The following is a 17,841-nucleotide window of genomic DNA, read 5'->3' on the forward strand; positions in this document are numbered from 1 at the left end:
GTGACCATCTGCCTATATATTCCAGCTCCGCCCTTCTGGCTTTGCTGGACTTCAGTGTTGTTTGACTGTCTTTCTAGCCTGGTGCTTCGGTGCCTATCTCTGTCAGTTCGCTTGGTCCTCTGGGACCTCTAGTACTTTTTGTCAGTTTGTCTTTTGTGCTCTGCAACAACTTCTGTTTAGGAGGTGTCCCATTTTTTTCCCAGTCCTTAGTTCATTTAGGGACCCCTCCCTTAATTCTATAGGTCTTCGTTCAAACTAGCCGAGGACTAAGGCAGGTCTGTTCACAAGGAACAGGCAGCCCGCTACATCGTAGGGATTCAGCTTAGTCTTACTGTAGGGATAGCTTTTTCCTATCTTTCCTTAATACATGTTGCAGATCATAACATTACCCTTCTTCTGAAAGTTACTTCGTCAAATTTGAAAGGTCAGATTTGCTTGTTTTTTGTTTTTTTTTATTAATAGTCTGTTAATAACAAATGTACAAATGAAAGTACTGAGGATATATGTTGCCACACAGTGTAGGAAATTACAAAGATTTTAAGAAATTGTCTTGATTACAGGATTTTTAAAAAATATCATAGAGACTTGACTATTTCTTCAGTCTGCGAGGTCCACGGAAACAGCCATGGATGCTATGCCACACTGGTTTATATTACGCTTCATTTTAATGTATCCATTTTCTCCCCATTCTTCGCCCCAGCTGTAAGGAAACATAAAACAATGAGAGGAAGAAACTGGAAACACATAATGTATACACAGCCTGTTATAGACACAATTAAGCTGAATTATTATGGAAATTTGGCTTCAGTTCTAGAACAGAGTCAGCTCACCAGTTTGCCAATTCCAGTACAATTGTCCAGGTCTGCCTACCATTTGCGGTGACTAACTAGGTAATATGTTTCTGTTTAAATACATACAGTGTATCACAGTATATATTAATATCTATATACACAATATATACGTATATATAACAAAAATGGAATATAAAAGAAGTATGAGAAAAAATTATAGAGGCGTTAAAAGCACATGTACGATAAAATGAGAAAATGTCCCTGGTTAGGAGGGGAGTAAATGGCCTGGTCATAAACTGGTTAAAGGGGTGGTCTGAAACTAAAAGTGATTTTCATACTAAATATCTGTCTATTTATTTAATAATAATTAATCACTTTTCTAATATTTTTCAATTAAAAATTCCCTACCATTCCCTCTCTATTCTAACTTCCGGTTTGTCTCCTGTCTTTTTTTTTTTTTTTTTTTTTACTTCTGATGGTATTTGAGAATCCCCATTGCATGCTGTAATACTCAATTGGGAAGTCTTCAGGGGTCTAGGGCTGCGGTCACTGGCTCTGCTGCTATCCCCACCCTAAAATGAAGTGTCATCAGTGAGTTCTGTTTCAAGGGCTGGGCCACTCCCTGCTCTACTGAGCATGTGTCAATTCCAACACATGCTATATTTCTTTGAGTGTCTACTGACTTTTTGCTCCCTCACTGGCTTTAAAGAGAAGTGACAAGATGGCAAGAGAGCGCACTGTCAGTGCACATTGAAAAGGTGAGAACACCTCAAGCAGGGAGAACAGAGATTAGAACAACCCCTAAAACACACATCACAGATGACATCCTGGTTCAGGGCGTGACGTGACCACATCCCCGGCCCCCTGATGACATCCAAATTGAGTATCCTAGCACTCACTGGGGATTCTGAAACAAAACGTCGTTACAACTAAAAAAAAGCAGATAGGAAGATAGAGTAGAGAGGGAACGATAGGGAAATTTTAATTAAAAAGTGATTAGATTATTAAATTAAATAGACATTCAGTGTGAAATTCATCTTTAGTTCCGGACCACCTCTTTAAGGCCAAACTTGACCTTCTGCTTCAGGGGTTAACATTAATGTCAGCCCTGTTGGTGGAATATTAGCTTTGTAGGAATTCCACAACTGTTTGCCCATTGTAAACAGCGCTAGGCTTACCTGTTCTTTACTATCCAGTAATCTACATTCTCATCATTGTCTTCATCATATTCTGTACCATATCCCACAACAATGACGGCATGATTTGTCTCTTCAGTGCACTCGCCATCAAAAATCCCTAAAATTAATAGTAATATTTATAATATTATAATACTGTAAAGTATACTGCTATTTTCATTGCCATTGATAATCCATTTCTCAGTAAAAGGTACAAAGCATTATCTAGCAAGTCCAGGGCTCAGCCACAAATCAGCCTCAGGCCTCATTCACACTTTAGTATTTGGTCAGTATTTTGTTTGTGTTTGTATGTCAAAACCAAGAGTGGAACTTAAAGAGCAAAGCTATAATTGAGAGATTAACACATGTTCTGTGTTTTGGAGACACTCCTGGATTTGGCATACAAATACTGATGACATACTGATTAAAAATACTGATGTGTGAATAAGGCCTAAGGTCCAACAGTGAATAACAAAGCTTATTACAAAACTATTTATTAATCCTACTCCTTATAATAACTTGACTGGTGTGTCCAATGATGAAAGCAGGACCATTCCTGGCCCTGAGAATAGTGAGGAGGAAACCCTGTCGCTGGGCTTCTCTCCTCCCCTTGGAGGTGGTGATATAATACTTGCCATCACTGATGCTGCCCCCAAACTTTTGACAAGGTCAGTTGCAGTGAGGAACAGAATACCTTAGGCCACGTTCACACGTTCAGTATTTGGTCAGTATTTTACCTCAGTATGTGTAAACCAAAACCAGGAGTGGGTGATAAATACAGAAGTGGTGACGTGTTTCTATTATACTTTTCCTCTGATTGTTCCTCTCCTGGTTTTGGCTTATATATATAGTAAAATATTGGCAAAAATACTGAACGTTTACGTGACTGTATTGTCGGTCCAAGTGCTGTCCGTGAAATAACAAACAGCTCACGGACAAATGGTATTCAATGGGGCACTGCAGATGAGCATTTTTTTTCCACAAACTGAATCTGCAGGTAAAAAAATAAAAATTGCAGTATGGCTAGTATCTTCCATGTGCCAGATGAGATTCAACCGGATTCAAGTCTATGAGGGCTCAGAAAAAAATGGTTTTCATATTTGGTCTTGTAAAATTTTCTGAAAGAAACTCAGATGATTTTTTATATGGCCGTGTGAACTTACGTAGCCTCACTAAGAGCACGTCGTGCTATAAACAGGTCTGCGCACAGCTCTTTTGGTGATGCAAATCATATTAGGACACTGTTTACTAGAGATGAATGGATCTTTTGACATTTGCTTTTGCCAGTTTCACCAAATTTTTACGAAAAATTAGATGAGCACAAAATAAATTAGTATGAATCTCAATACTATAAAGATTGTTATTGCTTGGAAAATATACACTGCTCAAAGCAATAAGGGGAACACTTAAACAACAGAATATAACTCCAAGTAAATCAAACTTTTGCAAAATCAAACTGTCCACTTAGGAAGCAGCACTGATTGACAATCAATTTCACATGCTGTTGTGCAAATGGAATAGACAATAGATGGAAATTATTGGCAATTATCAAGACACCCTCAATAAAGGAGTGGTTCTGCAGGTGGGGACCACAGACCACATCTCAGTACCAATGCTTTCTGGCTGATGTTTTTGTTAATTTTGAATGTTGGTTGTGCTTTCACACTCGTGGTAGCATGAGACGGACTCTACAACCCACCGAAGTTACTCAGGTAGTGCAGCTCATCCAGGATGGCACATCAATGCAAGCTGTGGCAAGAAGGTGTGCTGTGTCTGTCAGCGTAGTGTACAGAGGCTGGAGGTGCTACCAGGAGACAGGCCAGTACACCAGGAGACATGGAGGGGGCCATAGGAGGGTAACAACCCAGCAGCAGGACCGCTACCTCTGCCTTTGTGCAAGGAGTAACAGGAGGAGCACTGCCAGAGCCCTGCAAAATGACCTCCAGCAGGCCACAAATGTGCATGTGTCTGCACAAATGGTTAGAGGGTGGTATGAGGGCCCGACATCCACAGATGGGGGTTGTGCTCACAGCCCAACACCGTGCAGGACGCTTGGCATTTGCCACAGAACACCTGGATTGACAAAGTCGCCACTGGCGCCCTGTGCTCTTCACAGATGAAAGCAGGTTCATACTGAGCACATGTGATAGACATGGCAGAGTCTGGAGACGCCGTGGAGAGCGATCTGCTGCCTGCAACATCCTTCAGACTAACCGGTTTGGCAGTGGATCAGTAATGGTGCGGGGTGGCATTTCTTTGGAGGGCCGGACAGCCCTCCGTGTGCTCGCCAGAGGTAGCCTGACTGCCATTAGGTACCGTGATGAGATCCTCAGATCCCTTGTGAGACCATATGCTGGTGCGGTTGGCCCTGTGTTCCTCCTAATGCAGGACAATGCCAGACCTCATGTGGCTGGAGTGTGTCAGCAGTTCCTGCAAGATGAAGGCATTGAAGCTATGGACTGGCCCGCCCGTTCCCCAGAACTGAATCCGACTGAGCACATCTGCGACATCATGTCTCGCTCCATCCACCAACGTCACGTTGCACCACAGACTGTCCAGGAGTTGGCAGATGCTTTAGTCCTGGTCTGGGAGGAGATCAGACAGGAGACCATCCGCAACCTCATCAGGAGCATGCCCAGGTGTTGTAGGGAGGTCATACAGGCACGTGGAGGCCACACACAATACTGAGCCTCATTTTGACTTGTTTTAAGGACATTACATCAAAGTTGGATCAGCCTGTAGTGTGTTTTTCCACTTTAATTTTGGGGGTGACTCCAAATGCAGGCCTCCATTGGTTAATAAATTTGATTTCCATTCATAATTTTTGTGTGATTTTGTTGTCAGCACATTCAACTTTGTACAGAACAAAGTATTCAATGAGAATATTTCATTCATTCAGATCTAGGATATGTTATTTGAGTGTTCCCTTTATTTTTTTGAGCAGTGTATTTAAGAAGAAGAGAGAGAGAGAGAGAGAACGCCACTGACCATAAAAGTTTATATTTTACAGGAGAGACAGAAACAGAGAGGAACCTACTGAGCAAAAGAACTTACACTCTACGAGAGAGAGAGAACCCCACTGACCATAAAAGGTTATATTCTACAGCAGAGACAGAAACAGAGAGGACCCCACTGACCTAAAGAACTTACACTCTACAGGAGAGAGAGAGAGGACCCCACTGACCGTAAAGGCTTATATTCTACAGCAGAGACAGAAACAGAGATGACCCCACTGACCTAAAGAACTTACACTCTACATGAGAGAGAGAGTGAACCCCCCTGACCATTAAAGCTTATATTCTACAGCAGAGACAGAAATTGAGAGGATTCCACTGACCTAAAGAACTTACACTCTACAGGAGAGAGAGAGTGAACCCCACTGACCATTAAAGCTTATATTCTACAGCAGAGACAGAAATTGAGAGGATTCCACTGACCTAAAGAACTTACACTCTACATGAGAGAGAGAGTGAACCCCCCTGACCATTAAAGCTTATATTCTACAGCAGAGACAGAAATTGAGAGGATTCCACTGACCTAAAGAACTTACACTCTACAGGAGAGAGAGAGTGAACCCCACTGACCATTAAAGCTTAAGCTCTACAGGAGAGAACGAGGACACCAATCTTTAACCACCTACCTTCAGTGTAGCCCATAAGGTCTTCACTTGCATCAATTAAAACCGTAATAGGTCCATTTATTGCTACAGATGAAGCCATATTATTTTCATTAGGCAGAATATAGTATTTGGTTACATTAACCATTATCGATTTCTTAGGTTTGTATAAGCAGATGAATTTCTGGAAGATAATGTGGAAGATAATTGTTATATTTAGGATTACATAATATATAAACTATTGAAGCTATGTTTTTCTATAAATTCTTTCTCATCAGGTTGGCTCTTAAATGGTATGGCAGTTACAAGATTATATGTTGGGTTAAAAGGACAAAAACTACTTAAAAGATGATTCCTATCTTCATAGATAAATATTGTAGAATGGTGCTCGTAAGTGTAAGCACTTCTGCAATTTACTGCTTATTAAAATTTGCAAGTGTTCTTGAGATATTTAGCTTTTCTTTTTCTTTTGTTGAGTTTGTAGATGGATCACCTGTCTAGCTTGTAAGCGCTGTGGGGAAGGATTAGGCTAGGATTAAGGCGTAACAACACACTCTAGCGATCCTGGCTAGCTTCAAAACAGTGCTTACAAGCTCAATAGAAAGAATTCTATAAGTACTTTTGCATTTTCTGCTGTCTAGCAGTAGTGGTTAGTCTCTAAGGGAATAATCTGTAAATATGCAAAAAATGTTAATATCTCAAGGGCTGAAAATTGAAAAGGGAATCTGTCAGTAGAATTTTGCAGTGCAATCTGACAGCATCATGAGAAGGGAAAGGGACCCCGATTCCAGTGATGTGTCACTTAGTTCACTGTGTGCAGCAGCTGTGATTAAATCACATTTTTTTCTGCTGCAAAACCAACAAAGCTTAGAATGCTGAGCTTTATATAACCTTGTCCACACCAAAGATTGACTGTTTTCTGTGTACCGTGTTCTGTCTAAAGCTACTAATCAGTGGAGGTGACAGGGATGGACCAGGAGGCACGTGACACCTAGTCCTCTAGTGATAATCTCCTGCTGATAAAATACTGATTTTGTTGAAGAAGCAACACACAGCCTAGTAAGCGACACATCCCTGGAATCAGGGCTTCTGCCCCAACAACTGGCTGCTCTCAGATTATATAGCAAAAACCTGTTGACAGGTTCCCTTTAATGAGCAGCAAATTGCAAAATTGCTTGTATTTACAAGTGCTAGCTGAGAATATCCACCTATGAAGATGGGAATAACTTTTAATCTCCAACTTCAGATCAGTGTGGTCAATATACAACATAATAGGACCCTTGTTAATATGATGTGCTGTGTGGTTTATTACACGTTTTGGGCTGAAGAAAAGCTGTTATATTTTAATTTTCTTATGCTGGAGAAAGCATTTTCATTTGGAGTGCGGAGGAACGCAATAAACCTTACCTTGTTTTTCACCAACACCTGTGCCTGTGCTAAGTGAGTGCCAAGTGCTGAGCGTGAATCCCTACATCATATATAAAAATTCAGCAGAACTAACACAGACTGCTAGACATATGCTGCCTTTTGTTTTATGAGCAACACAAAATTACAAATGACAATTGTAATCCCAGTATTTTCTGTAAATAACCCCTTTGTGGTCTGTACTAATCCTCATGTATTACTTGGAACCACTTAACTTCTCCAAAGAAATGAGGAAAGTAATTTATTCTTGAAATACTATATGGTGGACATCTCATTTATACACTGCATATATGCATACCACACTATGTTTATTTGAATATAAGTTTTTAGCACCTAAATTTCTGCAACAACTGTTAGAGGTAGAGGATTAAACATTCCTTAAAGGGGTTCCCCGAGAAGTAATCTAAGATGGTCACCGTCACCAATTTCAGACTGCAACACATTAGTACATTTTACAGCCTGAATAAAGGCTGATCAAGACAGAAATTTGCTCCACTATACAGTAGCTCAGACACCCCTGTCAGGCTGAGGAACAACATGGTGAACAGGCATAACTTATGTGCTCACTCAGCCTAACAGGTTTACCACAGATCACAGATAAGGAGGCAAAAAGCTTCATCTGCTCAGTGAGTCTTCATGCCCTACTGTATACTGACAGTGAAAATAAGGTCAGATGGAAGGCAGCTGAGTGGTGTGACCCCTATATATATTTTCAATACATGAACTATACATATACATTTGTGAGTAGGCAGGCATACGACCGCTTGCATGTGATTTGTATTCTTGCAGTCACCTGCCAACAAGACTTCTGCTCTTTTCTCAATTTTCTTCTATTGAGAGAAGCCAGGTGAGACTAGTCACCTAGCAAATTACATACATGTGGTCACGTGCCCGCCCATCCACTCACATAGGGAATACAGTGGAATCTTGACAGTGTGCATATCGCACACTGTCATGATACTGCAGGCTGCAGTCAAGTAGACTGACTGCAGACTATTCATTTGAGACCAGCCAATTCTTTTCAGGACTAACAGGTTATTCTGGGGCTATTCAGATGTTATTGGTTATATCATGTACAAATCGTATCCTACATATATTTTATTTTGCAAGCGGACGAGCTGCAGTGCTCTGCGTTGACATTGCACAAATGGTACTGTGACTGTATAAACTAATGAGAGTCGTCTGGGTGAAAGGTGTAGGCTAGGTAAACAGGATTGGCTAAACCTAGAAAGGGCCTGGTACTAAATGTGGATAGAGTGTAATGACACTGATACACTACGCCTCCACAATCTCAGGTGGGATCAGAGAAACGCCAATATAAGTAGGAGGTTTGGAACCATTCTGTGGACAACCTGTGTGTGGTGCTAAACCTTAGCACTGAGAGTCTATACAATAACTAGGTGAAGACCTCATCATCAGTGAATACCAATCTAGACCCTCTGTGGTGAGACATGGAAGACTAAAGGCAAGGTTGGGAGTCATGGCAGGAGGTCTTTGCAGAGCTGAGAAGAGTTGCCTGCTAGAGAGTGAGCAAGGCTTTTAGTGGAAAGATGTAAGCTGCTTGTGTTGCAGGGCAGACCATAAGCCAACAAAGTGAGCATTAATGGTTTGTGGGTTGAATGTAGCCATTGAAAGGGGTTTTCACACTAGCCACTAGGTTTTTTTTTAGACTTATATTCAGGCCCAGCCTGCATGGGGCATTATATGGGGCCCAGCCTGCATGGGGCATTATATGGGGCACTGCATGGGGCATTATATGGGGCCCAGCCTGCATGGAGCATTATATGGGGCCCAGCCTGCATAGGGCATTGTATGGGGCCCTGCCTGCGTGGGGCATTATATGGGGCCCAGCCTGCATGGGGCATTATATGGGGCCCAGCCTGCATGGGGCATTATATGGGGCCCAGCCTGCATGGAGCATTATATGGGGCCCAGCCTGCATAGGGCATTATATGGGGCTCTGCCTGCATGGGGCATTATATGGGGCCCAGCCTGCACGGAGCATTATATGGGGCCCAGCCTGCATAGGGCATTGTATGGGGCCCTGCCTGCGTGGGGCATTATATGGGGCCCAGTCTGCATGGGGCATTATATGGGGCCCAGCCTGCATGGAGCATTATATGGGGCCCAGCCTGCATAGGGCATTATATGGGGCTCTGCCTGCGTGGGGCATGATAGGGGGCCCAACCTGCATGGAGCATTATATGGGGGCCAGTATTTTGTATGGAGCATTTTATGGGGGCCAGTATTCTGTATGGAGCATTTTATGGGGGCCAGTATTCTGTATGGAGCATTTTATGGGGGCCAGTATTCTGTATGGAGCATTATATGGGGGCCAGTATCCTTTATGGAGCAAATAATGGGGTCCATTATTTTGTATGGAACATTATATGGGGTCCATTATTCTGTATGGGACGTTATATGGGGTCCATTATTCTGTGTGGAACATTATATGGGGTTCATTATTCTGCATGGAGCATTATATGGGGCTCGTAATACTTTATGAAGCACTATACTGTCTGGTCTGCACTGTGCGCTGCGAGGATTCGCCGGTTTCTGAGCTATTGTAGAATTTATAATAGATATCACTCATGTAATGTAACAAGTCAGTGAAATCTTTGGCATTGTACTATACCTATATTCCTCTACCTTATCTTTGCATTATGAATCGTGGTATGTGTTAAAGGGGCCACTGAGACTCTTTAGCCCAGGGCCCACGAAACCTGGAACCGGCCCTGCTTCGTGTTTTCACGAAGAATTTTCATCTTGCTCATTATCAGCAAATGGAGGAATAAAATGACAGTAACACCTCTATACACAGCTTATAACAAAGAATCATTCCCAAAAGGTGTAATCACAGCGGACCTTGCTCCTCTTCCCTTAACAATGACCTTTGTACATGCTCATTAGATGCTTCAATACAAAGGAATAAGCAAGTAAATCTAAAAAAGCCCCAGTGGCCAGTATGAAAAAATACATTTAACACAAGTCTGATTTAAACAGTAGGTCATTTTCTGATGATAGAATCATTTTAAATAAGCTATTATGCTAATATAGCTGCAATTTAGTCTTTGTTCACTTTGCCTTTTTTACAGGATCAATAATGATAGATCTAGTGGATCCTAATAGAGCCATCTGTCTTACTGAACGTCTATAATGGGTTCATTACATTTCATCTTTCTCTTTACTCCGCAGAATATTGTTGCAGATAGGCAACAGGAATCTACTTAGAGCTTAACACACAAGTAGTATTAGTGACAATAAAAAGGAAAAACCAACCTTCTCTGAATATTCATAGTCTTTGGCCTTCATTAAACCTTTCTGTGAAATATGCTCCAGGGCATCTGTTGGCAATCCTCCACAGCAGCCATCGTTTACCCCATCACAGTCCACAAGTTGTTGCTCACTCATTTTAATCAGTTCTCTGGTCTTCATGCAATAATGTGACTCCACCACACCCACCTTAAATATACAATATCACTATAGAAAGATGATTGACTTTAATGGGTATTTTCAATATCATACATTAAAGGGGTTTTCTTACTGTTGCAAATGCCCAGCAGGATCCACAATAACTTCCTTGATTTGTTACAGGCCCCACGCAGTTTGAATCTCTCCAGTCAACCGCTTCCGGAATATTGAGGTTTTTGGCTTGAGTCTGCACAGGACTTTTCTTAGAGGCTACTGATATTTTATTTGAAGTGACGCAGCTCCTAGAACTATGTTCCTCTGATGTCTGGAAGAATGGAAAAATGTAATGAAAAAAGATTAAAGGGGTTGTCCACTACTAGGTTAATCCATCTTGAACTAAATGTTCGGCCCGGATAAAATTAAAAAACCTATACTCCCCTCCAATGCCGATGCTGTTCCAGCAAAGTCGGCACTCGCGGTCCCGGGGCTGTGATACGGTGGAATGACATGTGATGCCCAGCGCCAAATCAGCGCTGGTGTCACTGTCTCTGCCTTAAGACAAATCAAAAATGAAGAGGAAGTTTAGGCAGCTGATCCCTGACTTCCTTTTCATGTTCAATTCGACAGGAAGGGGGCCGAACATTTAGTTAAAGAAGGGGCTGTCCTAGTAGTGGAAAACCCCTGTAACAAAATTCATTATTAATTTAATTCACTGTACTCAGAATGGAACTTTTGAAGTTATACTACCCATAAAATGATATATTTGTTAAAAATTTAGAGCTATTACTGCAGATGGCTCCAGAACCTTACGTAATTCTTTGGTTCTGCCAACCAATATCTGATACCAGCTTCAGCACAACAGAACATTTTAATATTTGTCATTAATATCTTATCCATCTTCAGTTACTTATTGATGCTTCTCTCATTTAACTCACCATATCTGCAAACTTATTCATGCCCATTTTGTATCTGCTGAGACCCTGGTTTGCCAATTCATTGTGTTTCTGAACTTTATGCCAGGTTGCCTCCCAAACCTGCCTTCGAAACAGCTCATCTTGTTCGGTGGCATATTCCTTTTCTGCATTGGGTTGATAATAAATGAGAAATCAAAGAACAGACTGTATAATCTTTAAAGGGAATATTTAAAGGGGATTTAACCCTCCCACCCTACTCCCAAACTATTTTTATGTACATGTAGTTCTTTCAAAGACAAACCCAGCAATACCTTTACATGACCAGTCCTTTCCTCCATTACTGAGAAATCATCATTTGAATTTATTTGCAAATGAGTCTGAAGAGCCTCTATGCTGTGTGACCTCAGGCAAGGAGGAGGTGGTCGCTGGGTGGGGACTAGAGCTGCAGTGACAGAGATTTCAGATCTACCATTGCCTTTCAGCCTCATTTACATATCAGTTCAAATGCTGACTTCTCTGCAATGGAAGAATGGACTGGCCATTTAAAGATATTACTGGACTTGTCTTTTAAAGAGCTAAAACCACATCTAAATAGTTTGTGGGTGAAATCATGTTGACAGATCCCCTTCAACAATGAACAGAAAAGATAGCAAAAATGTAATGAAATGTATTAGGCAATACACTTGGACATAAAAGAAGACATTTTCATTAGTTTTGCGGAGTTTTCCTGGCCCAATAATGGGTTTACTGGTACGTCACATGCGGACTCCGTAACTACGATGCGTGCTCGCAAGCCGAGCCCGCATTTTCCCCGGCCTCCAACATTAACAAGTGTTAAACTGTTAAATGCCACAGTCAATCTCTGACAGAGGTCATTATAGCACACAGGGGGAGGGGGGCACATTATTCTATTCGCCCATCGGCATGCCTGTAACATGATTGCAGGGCGCCGATGGGTTGACATCACAGTCGGAGGTTTGCTGATGACCCCCGTGCCTGTTATAATGGTTCTCCTGTGAAAACCAACTTGCAGCTGTCGTTCATATAAAATAGTGATTTTTACTATACACTGTAATACTGTGTATAGTACTATAGTATGATATTGCTGTGTATAGCACAAGTGATCAGATGATTGCAGGTTCAAGTCTCCTAAGGGGACTAATAAATACAATAAAAAGTAAAGATAAATGTTTTACAAAATCTGGAAAAAAAATAGAAAAAAACTATTTTCCCAATTAAAAATAATGGTAATAGAAAAATGCACATATGTGGTATCGCCGTGTTCAGAAAACTCCGATCTATGAAAATATAAAAATAATTAAACCGATTGGTAAACAGCGTAAGCGGAAAAAATTCAAAAATGACAAAATTATATTTTTTGGTTGCTGAAATATCGGAAAAAAATCTGAAACAAGCTATCAAAATGTCATATCTTTCCAAAAATGATATAGATAAAAACGTAATCTTGTAATGCAAAAAATAAGCTGTCACTCAGCTCCATCAACCCCAAAATGAAAAAGTTACAGGTTTTGGAAAATGGCAACAAAACGCCCAAAAGTTTTTATTTTCATACTTATAATTTTTTTTACCACACGTTTGGTATTGCCGTAATAATCATACTGATGAAGGGTATCATATTGCGAGGTCATTTTTATCACGCAATGAATGCCATAAAAATAATTCCCAACAAACAATGTCAGAATTTTCACAATTTCACTGCACTTAGAATTTTTTTCCCGTTTTAACTACACTTTGTGGTAAAATGAATGGTGTCATTCAAAAGTACAACTTGTCTCGCAAAAAATGAGCCCTCATATGTCTATGTGAACAGAAAAAAGTTATGGCTCTGGGAAGATAGGGAGGGAAAAAAAGACACAAAAAACGCAAATTGGCCATGTCTGGATGGGTTGAATAACATTAATAACCATAGATAAATCAATGATTTATAGTTTTCTTTGCCTTAAGTGGGACATGTACATTTCTTTATAAAATATGAAATTTTAAATTTTAACGTAAAAGTTTTCCTCTGTTATGACTATTTGATGTGAGGTGCAGTATTAGTTATAGTCAGGATATGTATGCAAAAAGAGACATTTTCCTGTTATAATGCTAATCCCAAGCTTGAGAATGCTATCCAATATATACTCAGACTTGTTACCATATTTGGCTCTCCATGTATTCCATTCTTGGTCAAGAACATGGGAGGAAGCGGCACAAATAATAACAGCAGCCAGAAGCAGCAAAAGTTTCTCCAATTGCATTCTAAAAAGTGAAAAAAAAACAATTATCACACACCTTACTGGAGAGTAATTACTTTTTGTGCTATCCCGCATATGGGCCGTGCAACAGATTGCATGTGGTACGGAATTTTGGTACGTGCCGACTATGTTCCTGCACAGTCAGATACAGCCATTACACAGTACACAGCAGGGGAACATTTATAAGATTATCCCAGCACAGGAAGATTTTTTTGTAATACATCCAATTGTGGAACTTATTATTATCATTTATTGATTAAAAGCTACTTTGTTTATGGGGCAACCCCTTTAAGTAAGCATGGTTTAGTTGGCAAGGGTCTGGTTTCACAGCAAAGACCTGACCATTCGTGTAACACTGTATGCCAAAAGTCTACAAAATTTTGGTACAAATTTCTGGTGAAAAGTAAATCAACTAATAGGTTGTGTAATTGTAGTCCAGACAGTCTAAAGATCCAACAAACTGATCAAATAGCATAAGCCGCAATGATAAATTTGGAGCATTTTAGGATGTTACTACCACCTGTATTCACAGAAGCTGACATAAAACTAATATGACTCTTGCAACATAGTAACGTAGGTTGAATAAAGACCTAGGTCCATCAAGTTCAACCTTCCCCCCCAGTTGTACTCCCTACACTAACACTACACTAACTTACTAACTTACTGGGACTAGGCCTCACAAATGTATTATATATGAATTGGTTCTGGAATTATCAATGTAAAATAAACTAGCGCAGCTTTTCTGTTTTTATACTAAAATTAAAAAAATGCAGATATTTACCAGGAAACACTCACTAATATTTTTTGATCTGCTTCTCTGTGACATCACGCTGCGCTCTATATGACTCAGAAGGTGATTTCGCAATGAAAACCTATGGAGTGTCAGAACAAGGCCCCATAGACTTACAGTGTAAGGCCACGGCCCCACTATCAGTATTTAGTCAGTATTCGGTCAGTATTATTTCTCTGGAGAGGGAGCCAAAACCAAGTTAGGAACAATCAGAGAAAAGGTATAATAGAAGCAAGTCACCAATTCTGCATTTATCACCCACTCCTGAGAAAATATACTGACCGAATATTGATAGTGGGGGCCGTGGCCTAAAATTGACTTCCGGTTCATGCATAGTGCATAGAACGAGCTGGCTAGTCGCAATTGCTCAGAAGCAGAGAAGAATGGCGCTGGACACCGGAGAGAGCAACAGTAGGTGAGTATATTAATACACTGACTCACACTACATTACATTCATATACACACACATTTAATGAATAAAAAAGGTTAGTGGGAGCGCTTCTTTGAGCACACCTTGAGGTCAAGTTAACATGACTGAATATTCGGCCCCAGTGCTGTCCGTGAAAAAACTGACATTACTCAGACGGCACTGGGACCAATGTTATTCTTTCAGGCTGTTCAGATGAGCGTTTTTTTTTTTTCTCTGACTTAGTATGCACATGAAAAAAACCATAGCTTGAATGTCTGATGAGACTCACCCATTCAAGTCTATAGACAAAATAAATTGAAACCCATGTGGATTAACCAAATAACATCCAATTTTTACGAATACATTGCAGTTATTTAGCAAATTAAACTGTATTTACTCTTGTAAATTTTAAAAACCACCGATAGATAAAAACGGATGCCATATGGATGCCAGATGTGTTTAAAATGGTCGGTTTTTTTCTGGATGAAAATCAGATTATTTTAGAGCGTTTGTGATGAGAAAAAAATACTCATCTGAGCAGCCTAATTGAACAACATTGGTCCTCGTGCTGTCTGTGTGATGTCAGTTTTTTCATGGATATCATTTGGACCAAAACGTGGCCTTCAGATCACAGTATAGGATATGTAAGTGGAAGCTCTGAAGTTTCATGTTTTAGTGAAACAGCTATAAGGGTATGCTCAGTTTTTTTCTCAGGTGTTTTTTGAGCAGTTCCGCTCAAAAAAACGCCTAAAAATTGCTGTGAAAATACTTGAAAGGTTCTTGCTATTTATTTTTATTGAAAAACTTCTTTGTTGTTTATATGCTCAGGCTTTTAATGATCTTTTATGTGCTTCATATTTCCAAAATGACTGGTTAAACTAAGTGAGAGGACTATTCTTAAGGCATTTTCTGTTATGAAGCCGCTCCGTACATTAAATTTGAAGTCAATGGGAAGGCTAAAAAAGCGCCGAGTGTTTTTTGAGCATTTTGTAAGGCTATGTACACTGAGTTTATTTTGAGTTAAAAAAACATGAGTTTTTCATGTAGAAACTGCTTCAGGAAACTTTCCTGTTTTAGAGAATTTTTGGAGGAATTTTTCTTTTCCTGAAGCTGTTTTGGGCTATATCTACATAGAGTCTTCTTATTATATTTTTGGAGTGGAAGCTGAACAGAAACTTCAAACTTTTGAGATGTTTTGCATTTTTCAAAGAAGATTTAGAGAGCTTTCGCCAAATTTCTGCTCCAAAACCTCCTAAAAATACTCATATAGTTAAAGAGGTTTTGAAGAGTTTTGGAAACGTTTTTTTTCCCCTGAAGTGTTCTTTGCAGCCTTCTGATTGAACAGTGGCTAGTTTGGAGAGGTTTCCAAAATGTGAGAAAATCAGGAAAAAAAATCTTTACAGAAAACACCTATAAAAAGGAAGAAACTTTTGCAAAATGTTGGTAAAAATGCTTTAGGAGAAAAAAAAAATACTAAGAAAATACTAGTTTTTCCTGAAGCGATTTCCACTTATAAAACTTGTTATTGACTGCCTGAAAAAAAATATTGTGTGAGCATCGAAGTATACATTAGGGTATGTTCATATAGGGTTTTATTTTTACCAGTGGAGAAAATTTTTAAAATAGTTTCTGCTTCAAGAAATATTTTTGTTACCAATTTTTTAATGTTTCCTGAAACTTTTTGTCAACATTTTATTGGTGCTTTCTGTGAATGTTTTTGAGAACTTTTTAAACATTTCTTGGGGAACTTTTTGTCATTAAGTAATGAATAAAACGCTAGCAATCTTTGAGGCAAACATGCTAATAATATGCTCAAAAGACTCTGGCCTTCTCTGGCCTTTCCCATTGACTTCTATTGTAAAATATGTAGCAGCTTAATAGCAGAAAAATCTTTAAGGGTAAATGCTCGGAGAGGTTTATTTACGAGGTTTTGAAGCAGAAACTGAATGAATACTCTACAAATCCTCGTCAAAACTCTATAAAAACTTGCAGTTTTTGCCCCAAAAATGTGGCAAAAACAATTAGTGTGCACATACCCATAGAATGGTCCACTCATGTCTTTTATGTGCTTCGTGTTTTTGGAAACGTGAAATGCTCAAAAGTCTACAAGTATAAACAGCAATATAGTTTTACAATGAATAAGTGCTCAGAGAGGTTTTTTAGGAGGTTTTGTAGCAGAAACTGAGTGAAAACTCTCCTATTCCTCATCAGAAATCAAAAACTTTTTAAAAACTTGCAGTTTCTGCCCTAAAAATTTAGCGAAAAGAATTAGTGTGCACCTACCCATAGAATGGTCCACTCATTTTTTTTAGCTGTTGGTGTTTTTGGAATCGTGAAATGTTCAAAAGCTTATAGATATGTAAAGCAATGTACACTAGAAATGAATAGGCAGAGTCTTTCAAACATTTTCTGAGCACTGTTTTTCGGGTGTGATCTGATCAAAAATGCCTGAAGAAATACAGTGTGAGCATATCTTTAGAGAACATTGCTAATGATTTTAAGTATTTGAACTAATGAGCAACAATGTATAACTAGTTACACACGTCTAGACAATGGCAAATTTCCTATGCAACATATAACATAATGCATTCATTAGAATATGATACTGACCTGAAGGAGGTTAAGTTCTTGGATAAGCGTGAATATCTACGAGGACATATTAGTATATATACACTATTTCCTCTCCGTTCTAATCACTTTATCAGTCATCTAGTTAACGGTTTACTGAACAATAAAGATTACTGGCAACTGTTAACTACTTGATAAGATGTAAGATTAATTTTGAGACATGTTTGTGAGAAAGAAGAGACTGATATTACATACACATTCCTAAAACCATGTTCAACCTCAAATTGGAGTCCAAAGAGCCTCATTACAAAAAATGGTTCCATCTGGGGTTTGGCCTAAAACACATTACTTATACGGAAGCCTCAATGTAAGTGCTCAATGTAGAGCATAGGATAAATGTGAACTTTCTTTTGATTTGTGAGAGGCAGAAGGGGCAAATAACAGCAGTGGAGAATTTTTTCTTCTACACCCTTCACTGTGGAGT

At 39.6% G+C, this 17,841-nt stretch overlaps 1 protein-coding gene across 1 annotated transcript; it reads right to left on the reverse strand.

The window, feature by feature from the left end:
• Positions 1-430: 430 nt before the first annotated feature.
• Positions 431-17,540, reverse strand: LOC141165161 (cathepsin L-like proteinase). Its single transcript, XM_073650798.1, has 8 exons — positions 17,400-17,540; positions 13,491-13,594; positions 11,354-11,496; positions 10,552-10,743; positions 10,287-10,469; positions 5,607-5,766; positions 1,970-2,087; positions 431-700 (listed from the first exon to the last, which is right to left on the reverse strand). Exons 2-8 carry the CDS (start codon positions 13,591-13,593, stop codon positions 598-600), a joined length of 1,002 nt encoding a protein of 333 aa, XP_073506899.1. The 5' UTR covers position 13,594; positions 17,400-17,540; the 3' UTR covers positions 431-597.
• Between the last annotated feature and the right edge of the window lie 301 nt (positions 17,541-17,841).

The sequence above is a fragment of the Phyllobates terribilis genome, unplaced genomic scaffold (genome assembly GCF_046119375.1).
Source record: "Phyllobates terribilis strain yellow unplaced genomic scaffold, ASM4611937v1 Scaffold_11__3_contigs__length_659146591, whole genome shotgun sequence".
Lineage (NCBI taxonomy): Eukaryota > Metazoa > Chordata > Amphibia > Anura > Dendrobatidae > Phyllobates > Phyllobates terribilis.